This window comes from Oreochromis aureus, linkage group 2, assembly GCF_013358895.1.
Source record: "Oreochromis aureus strain Israel breed Guangdong linkage group 2, ZZ_aureus, whole genome shotgun sequence".
NCBI classification, from domain to species: domain Eukaryota; kingdom Metazoa; phylum Chordata; class Actinopteri; order Cichliformes; family Cichlidae; genus Oreochromis; species Oreochromis aureus.
The window spans coordinates 20,752,271-20,767,470 of NC_052943.1; the positions used below are offsets into that span (position 1 = coordinate 20,752,271).

Sequence of the window (15,200 nt, forward strand, 5' to 3'; positions counted from 1 at the left end):
AAACACACACACACACAAACAAAAAACACCTGCATCAATCAACATAATATTTTTTTTAATCACAGCAAGCATGACTGGCTATTACAGTCAGAAATCACATATGCAAAGCAGAAATGAAAAAAAATATCTAAATTTCTGGTCTTTAGAGGCCATATACTGTCACTGATGAAACAATTTAACTGTTCACAGGTAATATTTAAGTAAGACAAAAAAAATAACAACATGAAGGAATTACAAATATAGGGTCTGATGTCAGGTTCAATTTAAATTTCACAAAATCCTAAACACTGTCATTGGCATCAGCGTTTAACTTGAGAGTAAACACTATCCTCAGCAAACTCAGTCTTCCTCTTTCTCCTTGTTTTTCTTTCAGAGAAATGCAGTGCAGCATAGTTTAGTTCTTCATCAGCTTTAGTCTGTGTAACATTTTAAAAAGTAAAACAGTTATGTACATAGTGATATCAAGGTGTTTTTGACAAATATTAACTGAATACCAATAATTTTAATTACTTACATGATCATGTACTGCTTGGTTTGAGGTCTTGTTTGGAGTATCTGATATAGCAAAACAAATTACATTCATTACATTCTAACAAAAGAAAAATACAGTAGTGAAGTGCATCTAATGTTTCATTTAACTCAAAAATTATGGTCACTGATCACTAACAAAAATTAATTATTTGCATAAATTTGTTTGTATAAATAAAGTACACACAGGAACACAAATCACAACGCTACATCTCAATCGCCACAGAAAACAGTTCGTTTTACAGCAGAACTTCTGTCATGTTTGTATAATCCTGTGGCTGCACTTACAGCCACACAGTGGTAATACCCACCATGTTAGTGTAGAGGCTTATAAGTAACATTGCATTCACATTTGTTTTTCTTTAAATATAGGAATTAATTTACAGGACAATAAATAACTGGGTTTGGTTTAGAATTAATTCACATATCCACATAACACTGCATTCTAAAATAAGTGCGCACATTTTAGTTTACACTGTTATGTATGATTAATCTTTTGTTTTCTGAGTTACCTTAGTTGCAGCTGCTCCAGTCCCTTGATTGAGGAGCCAAGAGGTGGAAAACGGGCGGAGCAAGCTTTGATGGAAGACTGCTAATTGGTTCATTCCATATCTCGGGACCATGGGGGGGGAATTGGAGTTCATTATGTTAGTTTCAGTTAGGTTTTGTGTGTTTTACCCCTCTGTATTTTTGTGGGCTGATCAGCCACTATTTAAGTTTCCCCTTTGTCTCGTTAAGTGGGGTCAGTTTGTTTGAGTTATCAGTAGTGTTGTCAATTTTGAGTAGAGTTCTGTTATTTTGACCTCTTTTATGGGCCCAAGATTTTGATTCTTTTTGCATGATTTAACCATTATGGTTTTTGGGTTAAATAAAAAAACATTTTTTTGGACTTTAACCTGTGCCTAAGTTTCCTTCACTGCTCGGTCCATCACAAGTGGTGTCAGGAGTGGGATCAGCAGTTGAAGGCACAGGATTTTTTTTTCTTTTTTCCCTCTTCACTTATCAAGCCATGCACAGAATGGGAAGGAGTGGCAGAGGAGCAAAAGGAGATTGTCAAAACCAGCCAGTTGGAGTGGTAGAGCAAGAAGAAGGAGGAGAGGAAAATGGAGCCTCTGGAGGGTGGATAGCACTGAGAGCCAAGGTAAGGAGCCGACAATGTCAGAACTGATTTCCATCCTTCGTTCTCATATGGGTCAGCAGGAGGCCGAGGAAGCAAGAAGAAGGAGGAGTTTACCCGTCAGGAACAGCGCTTTAAAGCACTGCAACATCAGTTTCAGCTGTTGCAGGTAGAAGTGCAAGCTTGTACCTCCCGGTCCCTGAGCCTCAAATGGAGGAACCTCAACAACCAGAGGTAGAGTCCTTTGAAGGAGGATCCTCCTGTGCTGGCTCCAGTAATGAGCAAATACATCCTTAATCAGGTCAGTCTCGCTTTCATGAACCCAGGCTGGAAAAATTGACAGAAGAGGATGATATTGAACATTTTTAACAACATTTGAACGCATGGCTGTAGTTTGCGGTGGCAAAAAAATGGACTGGGTTTTCATCTGATTCCTTTACTCACTGGCAAAGCAAGAGGTGCGTATTTTCATATGGATATGGATGACTCTCTAGACTATGATAAAGTTAAAGCAGCTATTCTTCAAAAATATGACATTAATCCTGAGACATATAGACTGAGATTCCGTTCATTGGCGGTAAAACCTGATGAGAATCGAAAAGAACTATATGCAAGATTGAAAGAGTTATATGAGAAGTGGGTAAAGCCAAAAGGAAAAATGGTGCATGAGGTTGGTGAAATATTAATTTTAGAACAATACTTGAGAATGTTGTCTCCTGAGCTACAGATATGGATTAAAGAACGCAACCCAAACTCTGCGGCGGCGGCTGCAGAGCTGGCTGATGTGTTTGTGGCGGCACGGAGAAAAGGACAGCCATGGAGCCACACAGCATGGAAAATGAGAGATGTTTCAAAATCTGTACCTCACTACCAGAAAGCAGGGGTGAGTAAACCTCCAAAAAGCCAGTCTGTCAATATGCCGTCAAGACCTCCACCCAAGACTGTGATTTGTTATTTGTGTGGAATGGAGGCCACACAAAACCGATGTGCTTGAAGAATTCTACAAAAATAACTCAGATGTGTTTTGTGCCCCGACAAAGTGTGGAACCTAAAGTGGGGTTTGAGAATGGTTTCAAAATGACCTTAGTTGAGGTTGATGGGAAACCATTAAAGGCCCTTGTTGACTCAGGAAGTACTCAGACTCTTGTGCACGAGACTTTGTTCCTGCAAATAAAGTTAATAATGTGGAGACAATCCCTGTTTGCTGCATTCATGGAGATGAGAGGTCATATCCAACAGCAGATCTGTACATCAAGGTACAAGGACAAACCTATATTCTAAATATTGGTGTTGCAGAGAATCTGCCGTTTCCAGTAGTGCTGGGTCGAGATTTGCCTATGTTGTTTGACTTGCTGAATCCTAGTCATACATGCAATGTTGCAGTAACAAGAGCTCAAGCTAAGAAGAAAGAGGAATCCCTACACCCACTCCGTGCCTTGCCCTTCTATGATGTGGACATAGAGACTGCACCCGGGAAGTCTCGTAGACAGAGAAAGCAAGAGAAGTTTCTACATACTGCTGTTCGAGCAGCTCCTAGCACAGAGCCTGAGTTACCTTTGGGTTTTAAAATCCCTGTCAATATTATTGAAATGCAACGTGATGATCCATCTCTAACATCTTTGTTCCAGAAAGCTACAAAGAGGAACCAAGGGACTGAGCAAGAATTGAGCAGCAAGGGGGAATTTCTGCTGAAAGATGGCATTCTGTATCACCAGCAGGGTTCAACAGTACAGTTGGTGGTTCCTAGAGCAGTTCAGAAGGTGGTGCTCTCCTTGGGACACTCCATTCCATGGGCTGGCCACTTGGGAAAGCACAAAACCATGGCCCGCATTAAAAAATATTTTCATTGGCCTGGAATGCGCTCAGATGTGACACTGTTCTGTAAAAGCTGCCCTCAGTGCCAGAAGTCTTCTCTTAAAATCCCCTCCAGAGCTCCTCTCCAGTCTCTACCAATTATCAGCACTCCATTTGAACGGCTAGGAATGGACATTGTTGGTCCTCTAGAAAGAAGCAAGGCAGGCAACCGTTACATGCTTGTTGTGACAGATTACGCTACAAAATATCCAGAGGTCTTTCCTTTGAGATCAATAAAAGCCAAAGCAGTCGTCCTCTGTCTCATACAGTTCTTCTCAAGGGTTGGTTTTCCTCGTGAGATTCTTACTGACCGTGGCACTAACTTTATGTCCACTTTGTTGAAGCAGGTGTACCAGCTCCTTGGGATTAAGAGCCTGAGGACAACGCCATACCACCCTCAGACAGATGGCCTAACAGAGCGCTTCAATCAGACCCTGAAACAAATGTTACGTAAATTTGTCAATGAAACTGGTACAGACTGGGATCAGTGGCTGCCCTACCTCATCTTTGCATATAGAGAAGTACCCCAGGCCTCTACAGGTTTTTCACCTTTTGAATTATTGTATGGCCATGAGGTACGAGGCCCCTTGTCTCTTCTGAGGGAGACTTGGGAGGGTGACCAAGAAAGATCACAGGCTGTCAATGTTGTCTCTTATGTTGTCCAGATGCGGGAATGGTTGGAGAAGATGACGGAGCTGGCCCAAGCCCACAAAGCAGAAGCACAGCAGCACCAGAAGGCCTGGTACGACCAGTCAGCTCGGCAAAGATCCTTCAGTCCTGGTCAGAAGGTGCTGGTGCTTCTTCCAAGTGATGACACTAAGCTGTTAGCAAAGTGGCAAGGGCCATATGAGATCCAAAAGAAACTTGGGCAAACAACCTATAAGGTCGCTATTCCAGATCAGCCCCGCTCCAGCAGAGTACTGCACATTAACCTGCTTAAGGAATGGGTGGAGAGACCAAAAGCAGATGTCTTTCTGATCCGGGAGGTTTCGGAGGAGGAGGAAGTGGATGATCAGTATCTGCCAAAACCCACTCCTCAGGACCTGGATCTCAACCATCTTCCTGAGGAAAGACAGGCTCAGGTGAGAAACCTGTGTAAATTAGATGTGTTCAGCGAAAATCCTGGTAGAACGGACATTGTGGAACATGACATTGTGTTGAAAGATGGCGCTTCTGTGAGGAGAATGAGTTACAGGATACCTGAGCGTCTACTGATCCCGTTGAAAGAGGAGATCGACCTGATGTTGTCACTAGGAATCATTGAAGCCTCAAAGAGTGAGTGGTGCCACCCGGTGGTCCTGGTGCCAAAGAAGGATGGCAGTATTCGTTTCTGTATAGACTTCAGGTACCTGAATGCAATATCACAATTTGATTCATATCCAACTCCCCGCATTGATGACATGGTTGAGCGCCTTGGGAAAGCCAGATACCTGACAACAATAGACCTCTGCAAGGGTTATTGGCAGGTACCACTGACTGAGCGCTCAAAAGAGCTGACTGCTTTCCGGACCCCGTGGGGCTTGTTCCAGTTTAAAGTCATGCCCTTTGGACTGCATGGTGCCCCAGCAACATTCCAGAGACTGATGGACCAGGTACTGTCTGACATGTCTGATTTTGCTGCAGCCTACCTTGATGACATAGTGATTTTCAGTTCTACCTGGGAAGAACATCTGCAACACCTGGAGAAGGTATTAGGGCGTCTTCAGTCTGCAGGGTTGACTGTTAATCCAGCTAAGTGTGCCATTGCCAAGGCTGAAACTGAGTACCTTGGGTTTGTGATTGGAAATGGAGTAATAAAACCTCAAGTCAATAAGGTCACCGCCATAGAATCCTGTCCTTTGCCAGAGACCAGAAAACAGCTGAGATCGTTTTTAGGTATGGCAGGATTCTATCATCGGTTTATCCTCATTTCTCCACCAGGGCAGCTCTTCTGACGGATCTGACTGGTGCCCTCAAGTCCCAATAAGATCACCTGGACAGAGGAAGCTAAGATGGCTTTTCAGGACCTACGACAATCTCTGAGTAAGAGCCCAGTCTTGCACAGCCCTGATTTTGAGAGAAATTTCATTCTTCAGACTGATGCCTCAGAGAGAGGATTGGGAGCTGTTCTGTTACAGGGACCGCCTGGAGAGCGTCATCCAGTGGCCTTCATCAGCCATAAGCTGTTTCCGAGGAAGTGCGATACTCGACCATCGAGAAGGAGGGACTTGCCATCAAATGGGCCCTGGACTCCTTTAGGTATTATCTTCTCGGACGGGAGTTCATATTGGAAACAGACCACAAGGCTCTTCAATGGATAGAGAGAATGAAGGACACAAATGGAAGGATCACGCGATGGTATCTTGCAATCCAACCATTCCGCTTCACCATCAACCACATCCCGGCAAAGATAACTGCACTGCAGACTGTCTCTCTCGCTGTCCCAGGAGAGATCTGAAGAGGGGGAGTGTGATGGCTGCACTTACAGCCACACAGTGGTAATACCCACCATGTTAGTGTAGAGGCTTATAAGTAACATTGCATTCACATTTGTCTTTCTTTAAATATAGGAATTAATTTACAGGACAATAAATAACTGGGTTTGGTTTAGAATTAATTCACATATCCACATAACACTGCATTCTAAAATAAGTGCGCACATTTTAGTTTACACTGTCATGTATAATTAATCTTTTGTTTTCTGAGTTACCTTAGTTGCAGCTGCTCCAGTCCCTTGATTGAGGAGCCAAGAGGTGGAAAAGGGGGGAGCGAGCTTTGATGGAAGACTGCTAATTGGTTCATTCCATAACTCGGGACCATGGGGGGGAATTGGAGTTCATTATGTTAGTTTCAGTTAGGTTTTGTGTGTTTTACCCCTCTGTATTTTTGTGGGCTGATCAGCCACTATTTAAGTTTCCCCTTTGTCTCGTTAAGTGGGGTCAGTTTGTTTGAGTTATCAGTAGTGTTGTCAATTTTGAGTAGAGTTCTGTTATTTTGACCTCTTTTATGGGCCCAAGATTTTGATTCTTTTTGCATGATTTAACCATTATGTTTTTTGGGTTAAATAAAAAAACATTTTTTTGGACTTTAACCTGTGCCTAAGTTTCCTTCAATGCTCGGTCCATCACAAATCCATACATTTTGGGTCCTAAAAACATGATAAAAATAAATTTTTGCATTTTAAATAATTTCAGCTTTTTATGACACTTACCTTGAAATGGTTTACATACTCTTCGGTTACAGATCAAGACAACATTTCCAAAGAGAGAAATGGCCAAGCAAACTATTAATATTGCCATTTGAATAAATCCTGATTGTGTTGGCTGCACTACAAAACACAAACAAAAAGTCAGTTCTCAAAAATTTATCAGCTGTGAATATTTAGTTTAGATTAAAGTACTTAACACTAAATACCTTCAATGTCCAGTTTAGTTCCATTTCCAAATAATATCTCCCCACATGTTGCCACAGCACAGTAGTAAGTCCCAGCATCAGATGAGCTGACATTCTTAGAGAAGCGATAAAGACACCTCTCCTGTGAGTCTGATATTATCTCACTTTCATTATGTCCGTTTCCATCAGTGTAGATGATGCTTGGGTGTAATTGATCTGATCCAGCTCTGAACCAGAACACATTATAATCTCTGGGACACATCTGGTCAGAGTCCGAATAGACTGAACACTGGAGAGTCATTGAATTTCCTGAACGCAGTGGATTTAACACTGTTGGCCATTGAACAACAGTATACTTTGATGCTGTCTGATTATTTCCTGTGTAACACAAGACACAAGTACATTCTTTATAACACGCCTCAAAACACTTTAAAGTGTATAAAAGTATGGCAGTGTATTACTAGCTTACCTTTTACTAACAAATATGTTCCAGTCCATTCAGGATTAATCCATTCTATCATTCCACAGTGATAGATTCCCTCATCGTCTTGGACTGCTTTCAAAATGGTCAGGTTGCTAAATTTCTTATCATAATGTGCTTGAAATCTTGATTTAAATATTTCTTGACCATACTGAGGTGCTGCCCTTTCATACAGTGACACTATTAATTTGAGAGTATCTCCGACACTCTGCTTGTACCAGTGGACTCCGCTACTGCTGACCACATTGGGCAAAGCACATGTTATGTTCGCTGGTTCACCAAGCTGAACAGTTTTCACTGGAACTAGAGTATCTGAATTAGAATATAGAAAAGTTATGGTTTTCTCTACACATCTATTTGACATTAAATTCTCAATTTAGAACATCTTTAGTAAAGTTAAATGAACACTTACATCCTTGATGAAGTAAAAGCAATATAATCCATAACATGACCATCGTGACACTGCTCCTTGTTGAGAACTTGGCTGGTATTTCACAGAATGAAGGAGGTGAAATCACTGTATTCGGTAAGACAGTAAAATGCTGCTGATTGGTCAGTACAGAATAGATTCAAATGTAGACTTCCTGTCACATTTGCCTCCTCCTGGGCTTTGCAAAAGCTCTCATCTTCTTTCATCTTGTATTGTAACTGCCTATTTTGTTAACTCGAACACTGTTCCCTATGGGTTATAGTTATTCTTGTTAAAAAACTATTCTTGATAATACGTAAGCACTCAAAGTATAATCAGCACAGTCCCAACTGCTTTTTTGTCACGGTCTGCGGGGCAGAATGAGTGAAGGTATATGTGCAACAGCAGCTCAGTGAATGTAGATATGGCCAAAAAGACCTGCTGAGGCTCCAACAAAGCATCAGAATGGGCAAGAAAAGGGATTTTAATCAAGCAGTTTGTTAGATCTATGCCATGATTGTTAAAGATTCATCATAAACTGTCTCTAGCTCTACAAAAACAGAATATTCTTGATTATAAGCACATTTCTGCAACAACTGAGAAATTCCATGATCACATATTAAGTTAAACAGTCTCTCTCTCTCTTTTAACTAATGTAGGACCAGGATTAGGCCCTGTTGTTGTTATTCTTGGAGTTCTGCTAGGTTGTTGCATTTCTGTGATTGTGCTTCTTCTTTTGTACCCCAGAGGGATAAATGTTTGTCAGCATTGCAAAGGGGGGTTTATCGTAACTGTGTGTGTGTGTGTGTGTGTGTAAAGATAGATTTTTAAACTAAAATTATGTTTAAGATCCAAATATATGTTTCAGTTTATCATACCAGGACAACAACAAGAACACATAATTACAATAAAAATAAATCACTGCATTTATATAACCTTGTTACACGATTCTAGTGTGAGTAAACACTCAGTAGAACACTTGTAGTCATCTTCTTCCCTTTGTGTTTTCCTATGTTTTATTTTGTAGTAGTAGATGTGTGTTTGAAAAGGAACAGTTATCATATCACAACATTGCATTGCAAAAATAAATACTAAAGATCCATCGCTTAAAACATCTGTAGAAATAGTTGGTATAATAACATTGTATAATTAGAGAACTGGAGGTGCACTGGGCACACCACGGGAAGGAACGTGTCTGTCCATTCATTTGGATATTTTTAATGTTACCACACTATTATTCCAATCATATCACCAAATCTTATTTCTTTAGGGGAAATATGTGCCACCAATCATGCTGAATGTGACGTGTCAAATGTGGGCCAAGCAAATGATTTGGTAAATATGCTTTTACTATATATTCTGCAGCATGCTTTTGGAAAAGAGATTAGCAAATTCATACCAACAACATATAATAAAGATATCACAATGTCTTGTTAAATTTGTTACAATACAAAGTGTTGGAATAAAGTTAATAGGTGCACATGCAGTTAGTTTTACAAATGAAATTGCAGAATTATTTACTGGATTAGTAGAACAAACCAACCCCGTACCATTAGAGATGGAGGCTTTAGAACTGAGCATCTTAACTGTGTTGACTGTGTTTTTAATCTAGTGTCACCTGAAGACCTGAAAATCACCAGCCTCCAATACTGATTTTCTGACTTGTCCCTTTACATTGAGAAACATTATTTGGAAATTATTCCACAATTTGTAGACCTATTTCTTTTGCAGATTGGTGAAACTTTGCCCATCATTACTTCTGAGAGACTTTAATTAAATATGAAAATATGCAATTACGTGATTTAAAATCCACTTTGATGGAAGTAAAATTACTGAAAAATTTCATTGCGCAAAAACTTATCAACCCAACCACATAGAAATGCTGATTAAAAATTCTAAGATATGTTGCAAAATATTAGAATAATCTTATAAGATTTGTTTTAAATAGTAGGAGATATATTGCACATATGTAATTTCTGACTCTTCCAATAATCTTACTTGAGTTGAAGTTGATGACATAAATCCTAAAATACCTGTAATTTCAGATGATGACCGATGCTACAGTCCATTACTCCTCAGTGAGAGTAAACAGAGGGAACAGGAAGAGGAGTGACTCAACACAAGACTGTGTGAAGGCTGCTGTTAGACAAGATTCCCACACTCAGCGGCAACCAGCAGCATAGGCCAAGAAGGGCAGGAGTTGTAGTCCTTTAATAGACGCTGTGGCCTTTCTAATACGTGTTAAAATAAACACTTCCAATATTTATTTATTTTTTCTAAAAAAAAACAAAAACTATGTTGTTTAGCTGATTCTATGGAAACACAACCTCTTTGGTTACTTTTATTAACTGCAACATAAGCTATGGTAGTATTTTGGGGCCAACAAAATGTTGTATAATTCACATTTCATTTACCCCAAATCATTGTTGAAAAATATCAAATAAATAAATTCCATTGGCACATTAAAGTGTTGAGTGGATTCCTATGATTCTGAAATCATCTTTTTCTGATCAAAATCATTTTTTTAATCTTTAAATTAGTTAACTTCTTTGATATGGGGTTCCCTGGTTAAATACATCAACATTTTGCGTTAGCCTGTAATTAATGATTACAGTAGTTTTTCCCCAGACTTTTGGTCAGTATCACTGCTGGTGCAGGTGCACGGATCAATAAGTGGACTGGATAGGCAGGCAAACCAAGATCAGATATTAAGGTCAGATAAGCTCCTGAGTGTCAGATATTTTCTCACGTTCATTATATCTGAGCTGGGTGTAATTTATCTGATCCAGTTCTTAAACAGAACACATTATGATCACCGGGAGAAATGTTGTCAGAGTCAGAATAGACTGACCAGTGGAGAGTCCTTGAATCTAATGAATGGAGTGGATTTAATACTATGGGCCACTGAACAACAGTATAGTTTGATGTCGTCTGATTGTTTTTAGCATAATACAAAACACAAAGACATTCTTCACAATATGCTCAAACTCAATTTCTCTTCTACAAACAAAAAGTTTGGTGGGCGACCCCCTTCCAGGGCTCTCCTCTGCTGTGATTGTCCCTGTGGTGGTCCTCCTGAGGCTATTGTGTTCTGAGGGGCCTCTGAATGTCTGTGGCCCAGGTCCCCTCCATGCCTACTTTATGTCCTGGGGGGCAGGGCTGTGGCTCCCCACACACACTATTAGGCTACGTTCACACTGCAGGCGAAAGCGCATCAAATCCGACTTTTTTGACCCTATGCGACCCTGAATCCGACACATATCTGATGTTTTAGAAAGCGACTGCTGTTTGAACGGTCATGTCGCATTAAATTCGTCTTTTAATTCACTGACACAAGACAGACGCCAATTATCAGCGCCGGTGAAGCGCCCGAGAAGACATCGCGAACGCTTCCTGGCCATCCAGTGTAGATGTCAGTGAAACTGTTGGGAAGACAACGTTGGAGAATCGTGAACATTTTATTTGTACTGTATAATCTGCAGATTCTGACAGAAATCTGCAACTATCCTTTCAAGCACCGCTCCTCTAAAACAGCAATCAGGATAATTATTAGGCCATATGTAAATAACAAAATAACTTTACAACTTAAAGCAAAATTGGGAAATGTAAAGTCCGAAACAGGTCTTTACATTAAGGGCCATCAGTCAAACAATATTGTTTGCTCTGGGTCTAAACAGAGCGCGTTGTGTGTGACGTCTTCTTTTGCGCATGCGGGCCGCTTTGAGGGTTCAGACTAGAGAACGTTTGCTGTCACATTTTATTTGTAGTGTGAACAAGCAGACCAAAAAAATCGGATTTGATCAAAAATCAGAATTGAGCATTAAGACCTGCAGTGTGAACGTAGCCTTAGAGACTTCCATAGACAAAGCTTATGAACACAAGTGTTCTCACATGCACAGGTGTACAAAAAGATACTCACAGACAATCACTATAAAGCAGATTCTCTCTCCCTTTCTCTCTCCCTCTCCTTCTCCTCTATTTTTCTCTCCCTCTCCTTTTGTTGACTGGCCTGCAGGATTCCCCAACCTTATAAACAGTACTTTTGCATAGTGACCGAAACTAGCACCATTGATTAACTGATTAACAATGAACTATGAGATCAGTTTTAAGATTGCTGAAATGCAAATTGTCATGATCATTGATCAATTGCTTTGAGTACCATTCACAGAGTGTTGGGGAATGGCTACAATCACAGCATTGTAAGATAGTGAAAGCTGTACCCTGGGGCCCCCTCCTCATTTCAGAGTTGTTCATTCCTATGTCATGTTAATGGCCTCTTTGACTTTCCACTTAACCCAGTGTTCCTCCCTGTCTTCCTGAAATGTTTCTCCCACTGAAAATGTTACATTTAGATGAACAGAATCAACTTCCTGCAATTTCTTTACCTGGATGATTGAGCATGTATCCCCATGCATGACAATATGTGCTGGACATTTACTTTCTGTTAGGCTGAAATAAAATGTAAGCAAAAAAACTCCAAGTCTCAAAACTGACATAGGAATTCATTCCTTGCCTGTAGTGGCCCAACTTAAACACACACACACACACAAACAAAAAACACCTGCAGCAATCAACATAATATTTTTTTTAATCACAGCAAGCATGACTAGCTATTACAGTCAAAAATCACATATGCAAAGCAGAAATGAAAAAAAATATCTAAATTTCTGGTCTTTAGAGGCCATATACTGTCACTGATGAAACAATTTAACTGTTCACAGGTAATATTTAAGTAAGACAAAAAAAAATAACAACACGAAGGAATCACAAATATAGGGTCTGATGTCAGGTTCAATTTAAATTTCACGAAATCCTAAACACTGTCATTGGCATCAGCATTTAACTTGAGAGTAAACACTATCCTCAGCAAACTCAGTCTTCCTCTTTCTCCTTGTTTTTCTTTCAGAGAAATGCAGTGCAGCATAGTTTAGTTCTTCATCAGCTTTAGTCTGTGTAACATTTTAAAAAGTAAAACAGTTATATACATAGTGATATCAAGGTGTTTTTGACAAATATTAACTGAGTACTAATAATTTTAATTACTTACATGATCATGTACTGCTTGGTTTGAGGTCTTGTTTGGAGTATCTGATATAGCAAAACAAATTACATTCATTACATTCTAACAAAAGAAAAATACAGTAGTGAAGTGCATCTAATGTTTCATTTAACTCACAAATTATGGTCACTGATCACTAACAAAAATTAATTATTTGCATAAATTTGTTTGTATAAATAAAGTACACACAGGAACACAAATCACAACGCTACACCTCAATCGCCACAGAAAACAGTTAGTTTTACAGCAGAACTTCTGTCATGTTTGTATAATCCTGTGATGGCTGCACTTACAGCCACACAGTGGTAATACCCACCATGTTAGTGTAGAGGCTTATAAGTAACATTGCATTCACATTTGTCTTTCTTTAAATATAGGAATTAATTTACAGGACAATAAATAACTGGGTTTGGTTTAGAATTAATTCACATATCCACATAACACTGCATTCTAAAATAAGTGCGCACATTTTAGTTTACACTGTTATGTATAATTAATCTTTTGTTTTCTGAGTTACCTTAGTTGCAGCTGCTCCAGTCCCTTGATTGAGGAGCCAAGAGGTGGAAAAGGGGAGCGAGCTTTGATGGAAGACTGCTAATTGGTTCATTCCATAACTCGGGACCATGGGGGAATTGGAGTTCATTATGTTAGTTTCAGTTAGGTTTTGTGTGTTTTACCCTCTGTATTTTTGTGGGCTGATCAGCCACTATTTAAGTTTCCCTTTGTCTCGTTAAGTGGGGTCAGTTTGTTTGAGTTATCAGTAGTGTTGTCAATTTTGAGTAGAGTTCTGTTATTTTGACCTCTTTTATGGGCCCAAGATTTTGATTCTTTTGCATGATTTAACCATTATGTTTTTGGGTTAAATAAAAAACATTTTTTGGACTTTAACCTGTGCCTAAGTTTCCTTCAATGCTCGGTCCATCACAAATCCATACATTTTGGGTCCTAAAACATGATAAAAATAAATTTTGCATTTTAAATAATTTCAGCTTTTATGACACTTACCTTGAAATGGTTTACATACTCTTCGGTTACAGATCAAGACAACATTTCCAAAGAGAGAAATGGCCAAGCAAACTATTAATATTGCCATTTGAATTAATCCTGATTGTGTTGGCTGCACTACAAAACACAAACAAAAGTCAGTTCTCAAAAATTTATCAGCTGTGAATATTTAGTTTAGATTAAAGTACTTAACACTAAATACCTTCAATGTCCAGTTTAGTTCCATTTCCAAATAATATCTCCCCACATGTGGCCACAGCACAGTAGTAAGTCCCAGCATCAGATGAGCTGACATTCTTAGAGAAGCGATAAAGACACCTCTCCTGTGAGTCTGATATTATCTCACTTTCATTATGTCCGTTTCCATCAGTGTAGATGATGCTTGGGTGTAATTGATCTGATCCAGCTCTGAAACAGAACACATTATAATCTCTGGGACACATCTGGTCAGAGTCCGAATAGACTGAACAATGGAGAGTCACTGAATTTCCTGAACGCAGTGGATTTAACACTGTTGGCCATTGAACAACAGTATAATTTGATGCTGTCTGATTATTTCCTGTGTAATACAAGACACAAGTACATTCTTTATAACATGCCTCAAAACACTTTAAAGTGTATAAAAGTATGGCAGTGTATTACTAACTTACCTTTAACTAACAAATATGTTCCAGTCCATTCAGGATTAATCCACTCTATGATTCCACAGTGATAGATTCCCTCATCGTCTTGGACTGCTTTCAAAATGGTCAGGTTGCTAAATTTCTTATCATAATGTGCTTGAAATCTTGATTTAAATATTTCTTGACCATACTGAGGTGCTGCCCTTTCATACAGTGACACTATTAATTTGAGAGTATCTCCCACACTCTGCTTGTACCAGTGGACTCCGCTACTGCTGACCATATTGGGCAAAGCACATGTTATGTTCGCTGGTTCACCAAGCTGAACAGTTTTCACTGGAACTAGAGTATCTGAATTAGAATATAGAAAAGTCATGGTTTTCTCTACACATCTATTTGACATTAAATTCTCAATCTAGAACATCTTTAGTAAAGTTAAATGAACACTTACATCCTTGATGAAGTAAAAGCAATATAATCCATAACATGACCATCGTGACACTGCTCCTTGTTGAGGACTTGGCTGGTATTTCACTGAATGAAGGAGGTGAAATCACTGTATTCGGTAAGACAGTAAAATGCTGCTGATTGGTCAGTACAGAATAGATTCAAATGTTGACTTCCTGTCACATTTGCCTCCTCCTGGGCTTTGCAAAAGCTCTCATCTTCTTTCATCTTGTATTGTAACTGCCTATTTTGTTAGCTCGAACACTGTTCCCTACGGGTTATAGTTATTCTTGTTAAAAAACTAT

General features: G+C 39.4%; 2 protein-coding genes across 2 annotated transcripts; both read right to left on the reverse strand.

Moving 5' to 3' along the window:
• Positions 1-299: 299 nt before the first annotated feature.
• Positions 300-7,807, reverse strand: LOC120432850 (signal-regulatory protein beta-2-like). The gene is made up of 6 exons (XM_039598153.1): positions 7,765-7,807; positions 7,341-7,664; positions 6,893-7,249; positions 6,690-6,806; positions 515-555; positions 300-416 (listed from the first exon to the last, which is right to left on the reverse strand). Exons 1-6 carry the CDS (start codon positions 7,805-7,807, stop codon positions 300-302), a joined length of 999 nt encoding a protein of 332 aa, XP_039454087.1.
• Positions 7,808-13,715: 5,908 nt separating this feature from the next.
• Positions 13,716-14,959, reverse strand: LOC120432852 (signal-regulatory protein beta-2-like). Its single transcript, XM_039598157.1, has 5 exons — positions 14,900-14,959; positions 14,476-14,799; positions 14,028-14,384; positions 13,826-13,942; positions 13,716-13,765 (listed from the first exon to the last, which is right to left on the reverse strand). The coding sequence occupies exons 1-5, from the start codon at positions 14,940-14,942 to the stop codon at positions 13,716-13,718; spliced, it is 891 nt and encodes a 296-aa protein (XP_039454091.1). The 5' UTR covers positions 14,943-14,959.
• Positions 14,960-15,200: the final 241 nt, after the last annotated feature.